The 18,990-nt window shown below is 34.9% G+C and overlaps 1 protein-coding gene across 1 annotated transcript in view; it reads right to left on the reverse strand.

Annotated features, from left to right (window-relative positions):
* Nucleotides 1–3,688: 3,688 nt before the first annotated feature.
* The window catches only part of GPM6A (glycoprotein M6A), a 115,604-nt gene continuing 100,302 nt past the window's right edge, over nucleotides 3,689–18,990 (reverse strand). Inside the window, exons 4-7 of the mRNA XM_005483816.4 lie at nucleotides 15,387–15,540; nucleotides 13,265–13,341; nucleotides 11,893–11,958; nucleotides 3,689–5,936 (exon numbers count right to left, since the gene is read on the reverse strand). Of these exons, the coding sequence (XP_005483873.1) occupies nucleotides 5,784–5,936; nucleotides 11,893–11,958; nucleotides 13,265–13,341; nucleotides 15,387–15,540 (450 nt within the window). The 3' untranslated portion in view covers nucleotides 3,689–5,783. The remainder of the gene's footprint in view (nucleotides 5,937–11,892; nucleotides 11,959–13,264; nucleotides 13,342–15,386; nucleotides 15,541–18,990) is intronic.

An 18,990-nucleotide genomic window follows, 5' to 3' on the forward strand; every position in this document is an offset into this window, starting at 1 on the left:
ACACTAATTATTACATTGCAAAAACACTTGGCATGTCTCACATGCAAAAATCAGATTTTCCAGACTGATCACCCTCAAATCCTTACTTTTCTTCCTTGTGTTAGTGAAAACAACCTTGCTGCAATGGGGCCAGGACTATGACTGCAGCAGAGGTCCTCTTCTGCATCATCCCTGAACTGCTTTAAGTGATACAAGCTCTACTCCATAGCTACGTGCAGTTGCACATGAGACACATCAGCTCTGCCACCATGTTACTCATGCTGGGAAGAGATCCTGAGATCCTGCTGTGACAATTAAAGGTTTACAAGTTTCTCTGGGCCATCTGTTCCTTTCAAGAGAAACATGGCTTTAGACTGTCCAAAATCTCCATGTTTCAAGTAGCATTTGACCTTTGTTAGAAACTCTCACTCCTCCTAAAGCCCTAGTCCTGCAAGGCATACCTGTATATAACGAGGCACAGGTCCCAAAACCAGGTATTACCTTGCAGCTGGAGCTTACAAGTAAAAGAAAATCTTATATTTCTATTTTTCTGCCTTCCTTTTTCACTGTTCTCATCCCTGTTTCCAAGCATGTGGTACATCACTGCTCAGTGGCATTGATACGTCACCTGCTCAGTAGAAGCAAGTTTTATGTTGATTCACTTCCAATTCAAATCAGGGCATAAGGAACACCAATGTCATGGAGAAGCAAATAGTGAAAGGAAAGCAGAAATATGAATTAAACACCTTAATGAGGTATCTGTGCTTAACATGTTTCATACTTCAGAAAAAGGCACCAATATGAGGCATCCAACACTCTCTTCTTGGGAAAGGTTTCTGTCTGCTTAGTCAGTTCAAACCAGGCAACTGACGAACATGACACTTTTGCTCTGCGTTTAACCCTGTGATTTAGCTTATTATTCCATAATGTCACTGTACATGCAACTAAACTAGCTGAATTGTAAAATTCCAGGAATTGATTTGCATGCTTTAACAGGGACATTAATTTGTTGAGGATAAATTTGTTTCCCCATGAGATTTGTTCTAAAATTAATATTTATCCTTACAAAGAAATACACGTGACCAAAGCTATTTAATAAAATACAGTCTCAGACACCAAAATATTCTCTATTAACCCCAGGAAAGGGATTCATGCTAAGTATAATTTTTCTGGGCAACTGAGAAGAAGAAGATATTCAGATGCTTGGAAAAACCTAGCTCTGATAATTTCTTTCTCCGGCCTACACAGTATTTCTGTCTTGAGTAACTCAACATGTAAAACCATAGGATATTCATGCCAATCTTTTGGGATTTTAGTTTTGTTTTGTTTTTTAATAACTCCTAAAGTAGATGCACCTGTCCCAACCACCCCTTTCAAACGTGGGAAGCTCAGCAGTGCCAAATCAAAGACCAACAGAAATGATCTTCCCTGGAGCTCACATTTATCTGACCAAACTCCACTTTACACAGGGAAGGAAAGAGTCCACAGCAGCTTGTGGGCAGAACCTTTTTTTTAGATAAATTTCTCCCTGCAGAGCAGCTGCAAATTTGGCAACTGCAAGCCAAAGATGATCCACTTCTCTACCAGTCACCATCTCTGTTGGTGTGCCAGCAGAAACACTTACCTGCCTCCATCACTGCTAGTAACTGTTAAACACAGAAGCAGCTCTGTGATGGGTTGGGATCCTCTGCAGACACCTGAAAGAACAAGAAACTATAGTTGAAAATCGCAAAATTCAGAAACTGTTGCAATTCCTCCCTTGTAGAAAATACAAGTTAGAAGAATTCGTGTGGGCCAGAAAGAGCTGGTAAAGACTCTGTGTGCTTTGAACTTGTTCTTTCCAATTGATATCTACCCAAAATGGAGGCAGTGCTGAAATGTGAGACATAAATTGATGTGCTGCTTAAGTGTATATGTGAGGTTTCTGTGCAACCCAATAAAATGGAAAATAAAATGTTGGGATTTTTTAAGAGAGAGCTTAGATAAACACACCCTTTCCTATTGAGATGAAATTTGCTATAGTTTGATTCCTTATGTTTTATAAACTAAGCTGTGCTCTTCAGAAAATCAGCTACATAAATACTTCTGGTAACCCAGAAGTGAAAATTTTAAAAATGCACTGGATCTTGATGATGGAAAAGACTCTATAAACTGTTTCCTTTGACTATTATAGGAAGTACAGTACAGACATATTCTGTCTTAAAATATATACTATCAACTGAAAGTGAGTTGCAATCATGGTAATGTTCAATAAGTACTTAAAATCAATGCATACATATTACAATTTAAATAATTGCATTAATATAGGACTAAAAGTTGCATATATAATTTTAAATTCATTTATATATATATATTTCCAGTTATATTTGAAATCCTATTACTTTAGGTCCTCTGGGAAAAAAATATAATTAGCTACTTTGAAGTATTAACTAGGCATATAATTTCAGTATAATCTCCTGTTTTAACTACATCACCAAACTGTATGGTGTATTGGCTTAAAAATTGCCATTCTCTCTACCAAGGTGTGAACACTGAGCCCCACATCTGCTGTGCACTGCTGTGCATTGCCTAAATCACGCTGATTCAATGCTTTATCTGCTTGTACTCAAAGCAGAAACACTGCTGCTGAGGGAAACAGTCTTGCTGATGGATAAAATAATCTTGTGCAAAAGAATAGAGGGTGATCTGAGTGGGAGACAGAGTCTGGGAAGGATGTCTACCTAAAATTTTCAATCTGTTTTGTAACATGCTATTAATAGTTTTTATGGGGCATAGTAAGCTGTGATGAACGTGCAAAATTGAGTATCTAAGAGGATTCCAGCCTCTTAAACAGAATTTTTTTGTTTAACTGCAGCCTTTTGTCCAGCAAAAACCTGCCCCAAACAGATTAACCTCCAAGGTTTTTCTTGTTTCTTAAAAGCACAATAGGCACAAGTTTAGACTGAGCACAGAAGTGTTTATAGAAGGCAAGATCCTTGCAGCCTAACTCAGAAAAAATCGGCTTAGGCAGTCAACAAACAGAGAAGTCTCTGGAATAAACCAAATATGCTCAGACTTTGAAGTGAATCACTTATGACTGATGTGCTGTGCTGTGGGAAGCTCGTCTACTCCCTTGGCTTGTGCTGCTTCTGCCATCCTGACACAAGTCCTCATCAAGAGCACACAAAGAGCTCCACAACAGCTGTTTAACTGAGAAACAAGCACATTGTGTAACTGTATTTTAAATAATTTCCTTTGTGATACCAGGTTAGTTGGCACAGCTATAGATCTCTCTTAGGCATTTAAACTACTTTACATGCATGTAAGTAATGTAGTATTGTTACTAAGGTTTCAAAGTATTACTGCTACCACGGTATGGTATCACTATCCTCAGCAATATTCAAACTGCTGTCAGACAAGTTCCTACTCAGCTGTTCCAAATGACACTATAGTAATGGGAATCTTTCCCAATTTTTCTTTTGACTGATATGTTAAAAATACAGCAAGCATGGCTTCTGCTACCTGGCACTTCCTAGACTATGAAACTCTGCTCTTAGAAAACATTTTACTCTCTTAGTCTTAAGATGTATGATTTCTGGAACTAAGTGCTGATTAGGAGACATATTTAAAGCAGTCTGTGCAATAGTAAGGTCTGTAGGAGAATCAAGCTTCTTCCATTTCTGGTTAAAGTGACCTGTCCAGTATAGGCAAAGAAAAACTACACAAAGAATTAACAAGAACACAAAGTACACAAGTGTGTTTATTACATTTTGCAAGCACTTTGTTCTACATTTCAAAAACGCCACCATCAAGCTGTTGGCACATTTATGTACAAAACAGATTAATTGTAATGCCTGCTACAAAGCATTCTTTGTGAAAATACAAACTCTAATACCAGAGAAGAGCCAAAAGCATTAACATCATTACATGAGTTTAAAAGACATAGTTTTAAAAATCAGCACAAACATTTTAAGACACAAAACTGAAACACTACAATATAGAGTCCAAAAAGAGGTTCCTAATACTTTTTGCAGAACTGTAATACCGGTACTGCACATTATCAGAAAACTGTTGACCCCGTAGGACAGCTTAAGTGTAAAAAAAAAGTCCAAACCAAAACCAAAACCCCAAATCAAAAACACAACAAAAAAACCCCAAAACAAGCAAAAGAAAAGAAAAAGAAAAAGAACTCAACCAACTAATACTATTTAATGCATTATCATGCCACAAGTAACTATAGTATTACCTTCTACTTACTACAAGAATTGTTAAAAATTACTGATGATGCATGACTAGTAATAGTACAAAGAAGAGTTTTACTCAAGAAGTTTTATTAGAAATGCACTTACACTGAGAGAGAATTCACAATGGTCCAATAAGTGCACAAAACTACCTAAGGTTTTTAACACTGACAAAAATGTCTTGTCAGGCTACATCACTTTAAAAGACACTTTACAGCATTCTTGTAGCATTAGAAATAGGCAAAAAAAAAAAATCCACCAAATTTGGTCCAATAATACCGACTTTTCTTAAATAGGGTTTTTTGTTCTGTTTTTGATACAGGTAATTCTTTCAAATTAAGATGACCTATCATTCTGATAACACTTTCATATCAAAATAAAGGTTCAAATATATTACTACACTTTGAAATAATAAGCTCTGTAGTGGTCTTTCACCTTACTTCAACGTAATACAGGTAAACCATTATGTGTAGGAAAGCTAGAAGCCAAGCTATAACATTTATGGAAGTCTCCTTTAATATATCTTTTACAGTTCAGACAGGTGCAATCCATTTAAATTTTTAAAGCAGGTAAAAAGACATCTGACTCCTATGGTCACTGCATTTTTGATATATTACTTTCATAAATGTAGCTAAGCAGTAATTTCTTACATCATCACATGGACAGCTCCAATTTAGCATAACCATCATTGAATTAAAGAGAGATTATTCTGTAGAAAACTATGAATAACTATATCACTTAATTAACAGTTGTCTATATACCATAAATCGTTAACAGGTAGCCGTGGTATTGAATTCCTTCAAAAGGCAAGTGGCCATGCATTGTTAGCACCACGGACTGCATGCTCACAATACAAACAGGAATTACCACCCATGGAACTTGAAACAAGAGAATATTCTTTAAAAACATCAATAATACAATGTTAACAAAGATAAGAAGCACTTTTTTCTTTTTTTTCTTTTTTTTTCCTTTTTCGCTTTTTTTTTATTTTTTTACCCACTATTACAAATTTAGAAATTGCACCTTTGATTGTTTAAAACGTTCTTAGGACCTTCATTCAAGTTGATCAGGGTCCCTCTGGCAGGTTTTCCATATATAAAGGAAAGTCATCAGAATGTTTTCTTTATATATTGTACATCATGTACAATGGTCCCTTTGAAGTATACCTGTAGTTAAAGTAGTTACTGAACTCAAAACTAAAAAGTATAAAAAGCTACTTTTTTTTCCAAAAACATATAAGAAACAATGCAAAAGGTGTTATGCATAACACATACAAAGTGATTAAAAAAATCAAACACATAGTTGTATTTGACAATAGTTTAGTATCCTTGACCTATCAGAACTAATTCACCTAAGGGGATTCAGGAAAGGCTATTTAGGAGCTTTGTGGTATAGAATGGTCACACAAAGTAAGAACTAATTAGGAAACCAAGTGCTAGACAACCAAGAATTGTATGTAGGTGATATGTAAGTCACCTAAACTATCTTTTGTGAGAAGCACTTTCATTTGTTTTTAAAATGGTAGGATGGCCTTTAGTTAAACAACAAAGCATTCACATGTTAGGAAGTAAGACAAGGTTTCTTTTATGTATAAGCATTGAGCCGCTCTTTAGAGCGAGTAGAATGAATATCATGCAGCTCTTGTTCCTCCTTTGATTTAATATCCTCATATTTTTGCATTCTGCAAGCATCTTTCACATAGGCCCAGTTGGCAGACAAGACCATGAGATAATGAACCTGTAAGAGAGGTAACACAGTGTTAAGAAACAACAGAGATAGTCAGATTAGAGCACGTGTAAACTTGGAGGCTGTAGGTGCTCATCAGCAGGAGCTAGGTACTACAGAACCATGATGGCAAATTCAGGCTTCATTAACCTTCAGATTACTCACCTCTTAGCTGTTACTGTTACTATAACTAGTAGTTGGTAGCAATAGATACAAGGAAAGAATCCCTAAAACCTGAAAAATCCAAATTCCAAATCATTCCTGCATTATTTTTCAGCGAGTTTGCTAGTTACTTGTAAAAATACCTTCTGGCTATGTATTTATTGTAGACTTTTCCCCACTGAAGAAGTTTGTTAAAGTAGTTCTTAAAATCAAAATATGCCATAGACACATCTTATGATTGCATATCTAAAACAATTACAGAAAGTTCTGCTTCTTAATTTTTGTTAAAGTTAGCATTTTCTTTTCATTTAGCCATGACTTCTTTCAACTACAGTTCTAGCTTTGTATTTAACTCACCAATCTGGGGGGAAATTGTCAATAAATGTCAATAAATTCAGTTAGGCAAAATGTGACAAAATATAGTTGAAAAAAAGTGGATGCTCTGTTTATTCTGTATTCAGTCAGAAAATAAAAGTGCTCCACAAGGACATTTAACTAGTTTGTGCTGGGACTCTCTGGACATTTATTCCCTCCCTAGCAGGTTTTCAGACACTTTCCGAGGAGAGCATGTCTTTAATTTATGTCAGTCTTCTTCCTCAGTAGCAATGCACTATTTTGTGAGATCCAAAATATTTACCCCTCTCTAAGAAATCAAGATACTATACTGGGATTCAGTTAATGGGAAATGGAATAATAATACAATAAATAATAAAAAAAACACCTTGAGATTATGCAAATTCTCCTTTTCATGTTGTACTATTGTACATATGAGCATGTTAGATTCATTTTAAATGAACAGATCCATTCTAATATGTTTGGGTTTTTTTTTTCTTTTGGAATATTTGGACATTTTTTTCACAATCGTTTGTGGGCAATTGTTGCTGATTAGTACAGGCAAAAGTACATTTCTTAATCTGGATAATTGTGATCAAGGAAAGCATTCTGAAACCCTTAAAAAGACCAAATGTTTTTGCCACCTTTTTTATCCGTATGTTTTATGTCAAGTTTCTAATTAATCCTTGTTTGAGTAATGCTGTCTGACTTGAGGAGACACAAATTAGAAAGTTGTACAGAGAATATGTCCTCTAGGGAAAAATTAGAGAGTAGTATTTCTACATATCTTTAGGATTTTCTTGATATCTAGAGCACAACACTAGCAAAGCAATCCATAAATATAGATGTTGGAGATAGCAGCATGTTGTGTGTCACTCTGGAAAGTTCTCCAGTCATAATTTAGTACACAGGAAAAGGAAACAGCTTCTATCCTAACTCAGCTCTTCCAAAAGCTTTCACCATGGGTAATTTCTGCATCAGGCATTTCTAGAACAAATGGGAGATCTTAATCCTGGATTGCCACTGTACTGAATGAAACGCCTTAAATTCTCTGCAATAAAACGATTGAGAAAAATCAAAATAAACAGGCTGGTAATACTAAAAATTTTGTCATCTCAATTGCAATTTGCACCCAATGAGAACTGGTTCATTGAGTCTGAAATTTCAGTTAAAAATACAGTCTCAACCTCAAACAGATTGCAGACATGAGAATCCTGAAAGTGGGAGCTCTCTGAGCAGTGTACTCACATCTTTGTGACCTTTTAAAACATATTTGCCTTGCAACTGAAGAATCTGTGATGAAAATGGAATGATGCAGGCACTTTTTCTTACCCTTACAAAATGTTTGGTAATGACCCAGTAAAACAAAAATTTAAACTTAATGTCTTACAATTTCACTCAGCATTTTTCTTTGTTAAAAAATAGACTACTTTGAAGGTATATTGGTAACAGTCTGACCTTCATTAAACACCCATTATTTGCCCATCCTTTCCTTATGATGTTACTGAATCACACTACTGTAATAACTGTGGAAACTCTCGGAGTTTATATTCAATGTAAGTAGGAAGGTTTGCCAGGAAACAGCTTCTTTAACTAATATAATCTCAAATATATATCCATGTTTACAATGACATATACATTGAACAGTACCACCACCTTTGTTGTTTATTTCAACACCAAGTTCCTAGATAACATAGCCACAATAAGGAGGTCGTTTCTAAGTGGCTGTCTAATTGCATTTTACAATTCCATGACCTAAATAGCCTGAAGCCAGTGGGGCCCTCGTCAAGGCTTACTTAAATTGAAGCCAGGCAGCTTCCACAGCCTGCCTCAGGAGGTTTCAATTACCGACATATGCAAGGCAGTGCAGGGTCTTTCTATACCTATTCCTGCTTAGATTTCCTCATAAGGTGAATGTATGCTTCAGTGTTTAGAAATTGTGGAGTTGGCTATTTGGTTTTTTTTGTTTGCTTGTTTTATTCTTCCATGCAGGACACTTCACTTCGTCCCCAGGACCCAAGTTTAAATAACTTTAATTCCTCCCTTTACATGCATTTCACAACCTGCAGAAGAGCACAATCATACTGGGGAGAGGAATAGACAACTTTACACTTCCCTTGTTCCTGTTTCCGGAGAACTGATTGAATCTCCACTTTACAGAACATAATTTCTGTGGAAGTTAGGGCAAAAGAGTTACCAGCTCACATGGTAACTTTGAGAAAGGAAATTTTGCATCTCATAATTAAGTTTTTACCCAGTGTTTCTGGGGAAACATAACAGCTGGAATGTATACTGGCTTTACAATCAACTGTTGAATGCTAGAGCTTACATTTAAACCACTTCAAATCTTCTGTTTCTATCTAACGTAACACTAACAACAGTAAAATTTATAGGTATGCATGTATAAAATGCATAAGTAATTATCTATTCCATACGCCTTTGTTATCCATTCAGACATAAGAAAGAACGGTACTGCTCGGAATCATATAAGGTACAAATTAAACATGACCCAAAAGCCTGGCTATTTTTTCCATGACAAAGACTCTCAAAAAGCATTTACAGCATAAATAATTCTATCAGGTTTTGGTTCTTTTTTCCCCATCTTGCATTGACATAAAAATGATACATTTTCAAAATAAACTCTTTGACAGTGTTTTTTGCTGCAAAATGAAACTTTCCCTGATATATACTGTAAAATAGATGAGGTTTTTGATATATCAGTCCTAATATGTAGGACAATTCTCCTTTTGAACCCCAAAAACAACATTCTCCTTTGCAGACTAAAGAGGTATCTAGTGAATTGTGAAAAAAAAAAAAATCTAACTTTCATAAGCAAATCTGAGACCAAGAAATATGAGGATATTGTGGTTTGTGATCAAATGGTTTTGCAAGTTTTAACAAGTTTTTATTGGTTATGCAATAAATGACTACTTTTTGAAAAATATATTTTTCAAACCCAGTTTTATGAAAAGAATCCTGGGGACAGATGGGCTTAACATTTATGAATAAGCTGATTCTTTTGTGAATTTTGTAGAATCAAACTGGCATTAGAGAGTTTAAGAAATCTTCAGAAATTAAATAGTCTGGCACTTGCAATTGTTTGCAAATCCAGAAGTGAGGATATAGTGGATTATATTGATGTCATAACTTACAATGTCATTTCAGGAAGCAGATTTTACTGATTTTGTCATTCAGCACTGATGTTGCACTACTGTTACTGACTGGCCATAAATACCATATACTTACCACTTTAGTCAGATGGACTACTCTGGTTTAAAGTAATTGTTTGCAAGAAATCTTTTTAGCATCCATTATGTTAATAAAGTTTTTCTTTTGTAAAAGACTGGTATTTTAATCTAATTTTCCTGTTGAATTTCAGAAACATGTTCTGCATATACACTAAGACAAATGTCATCATTTCATATTTGTGATTATTCTTGAAGCAGCACATGTAGTGAAGGGCACTGGCTCTCCAATGACTGAAATGACTTCTGCACACTGTTTCTCACTGCTGATGCATTACTTTTGTCTACCAATTTGAGTGTAAGTTCTGGAGAAAAAAGATTTCTTCTTCCTGGATGAGATACTTAGGACCCCAAATTATTTTTTCCTCCCTTAAATTACTTTTGACTTGGGAAAATAAACTTTCCTTAAAGGGAAACCTTTTAATGTCTGCATGTCCAACTACAAAATTCTGAGTTTTCCTTTATTTCCCTTGTGTTTGGGGTACTATGTCAAGTGTGAAGCACTTGTCTTAGCCTAGAGATGTGGTCTGGTATGCTGGTTTTAGAAATTACACTATCAAAGAGTGGAATGTGATCGTTTTTAGGTACCTAACAGATTAGAATGGCAGGTTGAAAACAAGCAGCATAGTTTGAAACTTGAAAAACCTTTTGCAAAAAATTAATTAAACATACATCTACCAGCACTGGGACAGTATGCCATTTACTAGCACTTAGAATATTAATTTATATTTTTGTTGGAACAGTGTTATCATGTCTGCTCTGTGCATTACAAAATTCAGCAGAAAGCATGCTTGGAAATGGATAATCCTTCAAAAACATGTGAATAAATGTGCACCATCAAAGTGAATTCAAAGGGTATTTGCGCCTAGTGAAATGCAGCTATGGTATCTTTGATATGCTGAGCTTCAAAGGGACTTTTAAAAACTTCATTAAAAGTATTATGTATTTAAACTATGCGACACAATCTATTTACTTAATTTGCTGTCACTTAAGATGTGTTATTTTTCATTGAATGTATTTTGGTGGCTATTTGAATTCAAAACTCTAGTTTGAAATGCAGAATTTTCATCTGAACAAAATAGTATTTTATGATATCTACTGAATATACATAAAAATAATCACACAGTGGAAAACTAATGATCTCTTAGATTTAATTTCCTAACACTAATGATATACTATCATAATTGCTATATGGTCACCATTTTTGGAACTATAAGCAGAAAAATTTCAGTGTGAAAAAACTATTATTATTAATAATTGCATTCTACTACTAAACTTATTATTTGTGGCCTTGAAACAAAAAACTACATAGAAAATACGTATTTTTCATTTAGCTATCTTTGCTGTTTGCAGGGTGTCATGTAATAATGAAAAAATGGCAGATAAAAACCAAAAAATATCATTGATGTAAGAGGAGTACTAGCTTCATTGAATATTTTCTGAATGCACTTTTTTATAAATGTAATTATAAGGATAAAAAAACAAGTCATGGCCCTATGATCCATAGAAAAATTGCTAGTATAAGCAGTATATAGGAATCACCACCACTAACACTTTTGAAAGCATCAGAACCAAGTAACAGTCACTTTTAATTTCCCATTGCAGCATGCATAATGCAAACCTACATCAGTAGAGAATTGTGAGTCTAAAAATATCTTTATGCTTAAGCAAATGCAGCAGACAAAAGACAGAAGAGCAGGGCACTAGCTCACATACTTTTTTCTCAGTGGAACCTTCTCATTGACAAAATGTCAAAATGTAAAGTGATCTTCATTATAAAGGAGCAGAAAAATTAGTCCTGACAGAAAAATCAACACATTCACATATATTCACAGAACTGACAAGAAGCTTCTGCTCCTAAAATAGCAGTGTGGCAAGCCTATGAATACCCAGAAAGGCAGAGATCATAAAAGTATAATACTATGGTTACAAAATAGACATGTGAATTCAGACACTTGTCTGAAGACAGCAAGAGAACAGTGAAAATTCTTAGCATGTACTTAAAGGAGTTTTTTCAATTCAAAAAAGTAATCGTGATATTCTACTTAAAATGTAATCCATCAATATATTAAGAAAAAAAAGAAGACAAAAAGGGAGAGTATTGAATTACAGAACTGTATTTTAATAATAGCTTTGGGTGATAGTATGGAAATCGAACAGCTGATCCTAAGTCAGAACCAGAAGGTATCAGCAATTCAGATGAGGTATAGAGGGGTATGGTAGCTTACCATAGCAATAACTGCTGCTCCAGCTCCAGCAAGTGCCACAATGAACAAGTGGAATGTCATGTTTAGCTGCAAAGGGAGGCAAAGAAAAGGACTTCCATGGTTGTACAGCAAACAAAAAATGAACAAAAATTCACACTAACATGGAACAAATAATTACCTTCCTGGTGCCACCCTTCCACAAAAGTAATGAATAGGAATATTTTTCCAAGAGATTGATATTACTACATGGCATTGTGCTTGTTTTGTTGCAATGCTCATGTCAGGGAAAAAGCATAACTCTATTTAAATATACAGCATTTACATAATAAAACATTAAGAAAATTAATTATTTAATATAAACACTCCAGCACATTTTGAGGGTTTTGTTTGGGATTTTTTTTATTCTACAATACTGCAATACTAGCTTACAAGAATTATGTTTGTGATGGCTTCTCCAGTGGTAGAGACAACCTAAGAAACCCCATTTTCCCTTCATTAACTGTAGCTTTCCATCCTCATATATTGATCCACTTTCCTCTCAAATTTGTTCAGAATGATATAATATAAACCAGGTTACTTACATAATTCAAATTAACCACCATCCTCACCTCACCCCAAACCAAATTATTACATTTGCTTTTAATGTCAGTGACCTGGTTTATGCAGCAGCCACAGAGAGTCAACTGCACCACAAGAGCTGATTTTGGAAAATGGTTTTGGTGTAAGGGAGGAGTGTGCACCTGCCCTCTAAAATTGATTCAACCACAGTAAGACCCAGTAAAACACTTAGCATATGTTGACCCTTCTGGCTTCAGAGGGAGCAACATTTTAGCCTCTCTTTGTTTTCAGTCAGATGTAATTTTTTTGTCCTGTCTTCGTCCTTTAACATTTAAAGACAAAACCAGAACCCTCAACTGCGCTGAAACAGGTGGCATTTGCCCAAGGGAAAAACTACAAAGCAAAATGTACTAAGAGCTACTATCCTAATGTTCAACGAGGTTTGGCCAGAGCCATTTGCAATCTTTGCTCTCCTGTCACAAGAGTAGTCAAAAGCCCTTCAATCAGTGATTCATTATATGGACCTATTCACTGTGCAGCAGAGGCATTAGCTTTCAAAAACATCTCAGTAACAAAGAAAAATATACTGGAACTATTAAAAAAATCCAAACAAACAAACCACAAGCACATTTAGAAAACAAATGGTGGGAGAAATTGCACTGACTAAATTTGGTAAAGGACTCAGAAAACTACTTGCCTGACTGTGTTTTTCACTGTCATTTATTTCATCTCCATAGCTAGAATTAGACCAATAACAGTAAGAAAACATATACCAGCTACTTCCTGCTACAACATATATCATGGATTTGCCAAAAATACTATGATATTTATTTACCTCATTAGAGTCACACATCTTGATGAAACTTTCTGATGAGGTGCAAACCTTCTTTTCCTCTCCAATAGTTACAATACCTGGGGAAGAATAAATATTCACATTATTTGGAATTCCTGGTACATGAGAAAAGCTAAAGACTTGTTTTAACAAAGATATCTGGGTTTTGTTGACAATCAGGACTCTGGAGCAGCTCTCTGATGAAGACAAGCTGAGGCAGCTGGAATTGCAGAGCCTGGAGAAGACAAGGTTTTGGGGAGACCTTCTAGCAGCCTTCCAGGACTAAAAGGGTCTGTCAAGAGAACTGGAGAGGGACTTTATACAAGGGCATGTGCAGTAGAACAAGGGGTAATGGCTTGAACTGAAAGAGGATAAGTTTAGGTTAGATGTAAGGAAGAAATTCCTTATTATGAGGGTGTTGAGGCTCTGGAACATGTTTCCCTGAAACATGGTGGACATTCCATCCCTGGAATTGTTGAAGGACAGGTTGGACGGGGTCCTGAGCAACCTGATCTAGAGGAATGTCTCCCTGCCCCAATGGCAAGGAGTTGGAACTTGTCTTTAAGATACCTTTCAACTAAAACCATTCTAGGATTCTCAGCCAGCACAAAACACATTATCTATTTGGTAAAAGCCCTAGTAAGAAACATGTAGGTAACAACTGTTCTGCCATTTTTGAAGATATCTTTATTCCCAATTTTGATCAGCAAAAGGATTAAAGAACCAGAAATGATTTGCAACCAGTTTATACACTTCAAATGTTCACAAACATTCTCTACCCTCATGTGGAAAAATGTGCTGTATATTGGTTTCAAACATATTGATCTGGTATAAAGCTTCATCCACAAGTTATAAAAAAGCATTACACAAACTTATACTTTATTGTTTCTCTTTTCAGCAGCAATAAGCAGAATCTGCTACCTTGCTTCCTTTAACTAGTGTCCAGATACTAAATTAAAGACTAGCTTGAAGAAAAAACTGCACTTAGCTCAGTTACCATGAAAAATGGTTCTTTCCTAACATCAACCAGTGTTTTTTGCACTGAATCCACACTAAAAAGGTACATTCACAGAATATACACTGTACATATTAGTGTTCTATGAACATCCTAAATAGAATTAAAGAAAAAATATTCATGAATATTAACAACATAAAAGGTCATAGAAAAATAATATACTTGATGGGATCTATACAGATAATTGCTTTTTAAACTCACCTGCCATGCTATGTAGGGAAAAAAACCAAACAATAAAAAACCCCAAATTTCCTTCCCTCTCATGAAAGAAAAATGTGAAATATTTTATTTCAGGTTAATTGAAATGTTGACTATTATTGATACCATTTTCTTTCAAAAGGAAATGGCCAAGGAAACAAAAGGAAAGATAAGAAACTGTCTGTTGAGAGTATGATTGCTCAAAGCTCTGTGCATTGAGCAATCACTAAGACTATAACTATGTAGAATATTCTATTCTATGTAGAATCAAACCAGTCTTGTAGAAGGATTGAATTACCATCACCAACACAAGAATTCACAGATATTTCAAGATCACAAGTTCCTTTCTACCCAAATTTCACATTCTCAAAACACACATAGGTGCATAACCCAACATTATTCTAACCTCCAGCATACAGTTTTTAGCCCCACTCCCTCTCTCTCTTTCAACCACTTTCTTAGAGTGTTACTATCAGTATTGTTGGTCCTCATCAAGGTTTTTGAAAGCAATTAATCTTGTGTCCCAATTCACCTCTGCAGAGACAGCTGATACCCTAGGATCTCACATCTCCAAATCAGTGTCCTACCACAAAATTAAAAGTCGTTCTCCAGATAGATGACTAATTAAGCATTTTAGACAAGTTACAGCAATTTCTGAAGAGACTAAGCCAAAGCCCCATGACAGATTTTCACTTCTCTGGGGAGATTGACAAGGTTGACTCAGTTTTTGTCAGGACAGGCAATGCAGTTCCTCTTTTATGCACTATTTAGACTAGTGGGTAAAAGGGCTGGGAGAGACATCTAACAATTGCTTCAGCAACACTGAACAGTTCATTTCAAACACATGGAAGCAAAGTAGTGTAATGTTTTCTTTTGTGAAATCTTTTCATTTAGTGCTTTTTATTTGCATACCATACTGGCGAAGATCCAAGCAGAGATTAGCTCCGTCCACTACGGTGGCATTTCGGCAAATGGTCCACAGGTTGAAGTACATGTAAACAGGCAGAGAAGTGAAAGCTGTAACTCCAAGCCAGGCCAACATGAAGATGTATGTCAGCATAATAAACTGCAGTAAAAAAGGAAAAGCAAAACCAGAGGTAAGTCAGAGCAGAACTGATTCACCATTGGAAACAAAGGAACAGAAAAGTAACTAATGCGTCTATGATTGGCTTTGTCTGCTTCTGTCCTCACTTAATTTACAGTTTTGGTCAGATATTAATGATCAAGTCAAAATGATGCAGCGCACTAACATGATGTTTCTGAAGAACAAGAATTATGCTTCCAGAAGTCCAAGATTACTCCATGTTCCTCTCACCCTGGTGCCAACGATGGTTTTACAATAGCACACCTGAAGTACAGACAGCTGAACACTTTGTGAAACATATTTCTCCCTCTCTCTCATCACCACTACTCCATAGTTAGAGAAGAAGGCCTTATGGTTGTGTCTTCCACTATCAATCATGAAGTCAAAAATTAAAATTAAATAATGCAGGCTTTGCTTGTTTTTGTTTCAAAATTAGGCTGTTAATAAAAATGAGCCTTTATCTGTGATTGCCACAAAATCTCACTAGCAAATCCATTTGGCATTGAACCAATGAGACCATATTTTTGCCATTCTTTTATTGCACTCTTACATATTTGGGATCTACAAGCAAATTCATCATTCAGGAAAAAAAAGTAAGCAAATGTCCTATAAATATGTAACCATGCTACCTTGCTGCTCCTTTGCTGGCCTGACACCACTGGAAAATACACTTATTAATAACAAACCATCTTTTCATTTTATGCTGTGGAAAGGATATGAAGAGGCTACGTGGTAAAGTGGGGAAATTAGTTTCTAAATATTGAATCCAAATAGCCCCAGTATTTGTTGGCTTCAGAAATGCTGATGAATCTAAACACATTACTGGAAACAAAAAAATTCATCACAAAAATATCACACTAACATTTTTCTAGCTGCTTACCTCAGAAAAATATTGGCTCTGAGAATAAGAAATAAGAAAAATTTTTGAAAGCTGAATAAGCTGATCAAATATCTGCTAAAAATTAAACCTTAAAGAGTAAATAAGGGGGGGAATGGATGATATTTTCTTTTTTGTTTTGTTTTTTTTTTAATGCAAGATGTCTCAATTCAGGTAATACAGGAAAAAGCTTAATACATTTACAGATTTTAGTTATGGAAATCAAATAAGATCAGAATCTGAAAGGTTGTAAATGGCACTAAAAATTGTAGCAGAGTGGCTTATCCACATTGATCTGATCAGGAAAAGCAATCCAAAACAACAAAAGGTCTGAATTGTAAATGAGATACCTTTATTGTGTTGAAGTTATGGGATGGTTGTTCTTAAGCAATATTAAAGAGACCTTAATTTGATTTACTTTAACTCACTTCCAAATATTATTAAATAAAATTAATTTTAATTCTGAGGAAGTGTATTTACATAGAGATTTAATGTAGTTTAATTAATCCAGTTTAAAATTTATTTCAGATTAATTTTCCTGGTTGTCTCTAGGCAAATGAGACTTGTAGTAGTAGTTTGAAAAGTGTTTAATACTTTTGATATCAGCTTTCTATGTTTTTTTTTTTATTTAGTTCTCCATGCTTCAATACGCATATTTTACATTCATGCTTACCAGTTTGTGGGTTACAAACTGTTTTAACTTTTTCCTCACCTTCCAACTAGTTTCAAAGAAAAACTGATGTGTCCAATTTGCGCACAAAGATTTCTAAAAATATATTCATGCAGGTAACAGCTGTTTTCCTTACCAAATTTTCCCAATAACCCTCTTACTACAAACCCAAGAGGTAAAATAGAGAAAGTGATAGCAAAGTCCAAAACAAATATGCATCCTTGAATACTGCTTTAGACATTCCCATGAGTCAATTGCTTTATATATTGGAAATTCTATCCCATCTATTGCAGAGTAAATAGTTAACACAAGTAAATACTGTTCTGTACCTGCTCCTTTTCCTGTTGTTGCTGTTGTTATTTTTCTTTTACTGATTTCTTTCCTTTCCATATTACAGTGTTAAAGTTTATGAAGAAATCTCTGTCTGCACCCCAGGCACACACTTACAAATGATTACTTGGAAAATTACATAGAAATGTAGATTCAGGGATAAAAATTCCCAACTAAATTGCTATGTCTGATCTTAATTTATTATCAAGACAAAGAGTTGCACTCATTTTTTTCTAAGGCAGGAATACTAAATAAGAAAGAAGACTGTATTTGTATAGACTTTAATTCTTATTAATTCTAGGTGTGTTTTAAAAGTAAACCAGCCTTCTAGACTATATTCTTAACTTGACAAAAACAAGTAAGTCTGAAGTCATACTTGTGGTCCTTCTAGAATTTGTGAAATAAACAATACTTAATGAATTTAGTATATGTCTCAGTGTAGCACATACATACAATTTAATAAAGTACTAAATCTTTTAAATTAGTTACATCACTGAAATGTAATAACTGTTTTTATGACTGGGCTCCACATAGATTTGAGAATCTTCCTGTTTTGGGATAAACACCAAATGGAGGAAAAAGATAGGCCTTACCATGAGCATTACAAATTATTTTTAATATCTATTTATTTTCTGATCTGTAGTAATGATAAAGAAGCCTATCAAAAATTTCAACTGAGATATTATAAAGTACTAGTATAGCAAAGAGGGGGGATAATAGAGATTATTAGCCTCTAAAAAATCTGCCTTGGGCATAAAATGGTAGTAGAAATCTGTCATATGATTGCTGCTGTGAGTCACAAGAGCTGCCTTCTCAGAGAGAACTGTCTGCTTGTTATGGAACAGATTCTCTTTAAAAACATGAATCTGATTGGTTGAGTATCTCAGAAAAATTGCTCAAATGATGTTTTCATTTAAAAAACATATTATACAAAAGGAAGAACTTCAGATTTCCTCTGTCAGTTGCTTTCAGCTGAAGAGCCAATGGCCAATGACATACCTAATTTCATGTCATAACACCAAGAGCACCAAGAAGACAGAAAAAATACATATGTTTTCTTTGTTTATGTAAGAATACCTACAATAAAAAACTTCAAGTTAAACCATGGGGTAATTATGGGTTATGCCTGGAAGCTGCTATCCCTGATATCAGTGAAGCAAACCACAGAAATGTGGTCTGGGCAGTAATATACTTCTTGCTGTAAGAGCAGTAAAAAAAGTTTAATTTTGTGTACCAAATTCGCTTCTAGCAATAGCAGGTGGTAGCTTCTTTTTATAATTGAATGAAATTATTAATTATTTGATTTTAAAAGAACCAAAGGGAAGAATAAAATCCTTTTTTAGATACTTTTCTCTGCTATTACAACCTTCCCTCTTTGCTGAAGATAACTTACAAGGAATGCTTAAGGAGCCTGTTCTCTCCAGGAATTAAATTCAGAGGCCAATCTCCTGAGATTCAAAGGGATCTTTCTCCTTTGAAGTAGCATTCTGCTATGTGACAAGCTGAAGATTTCTGGAACAGCAGTGTAGCATCTTAAAGAGGTATCACAGTTTGT

The sequence above is a fragment of the Zonotrichia albicollis genome, chromosome 5, assembly GCF_047830755.1.
Source record: "Zonotrichia albicollis isolate bZonAlb1 chromosome 5, bZonAlb1.hap1, whole genome shotgun sequence".
Lineage (NCBI taxonomy): Eukaryota > Metazoa > Chordata > Aves > Passeriformes > Passerellidae > Zonotrichia > Zonotrichia albicollis.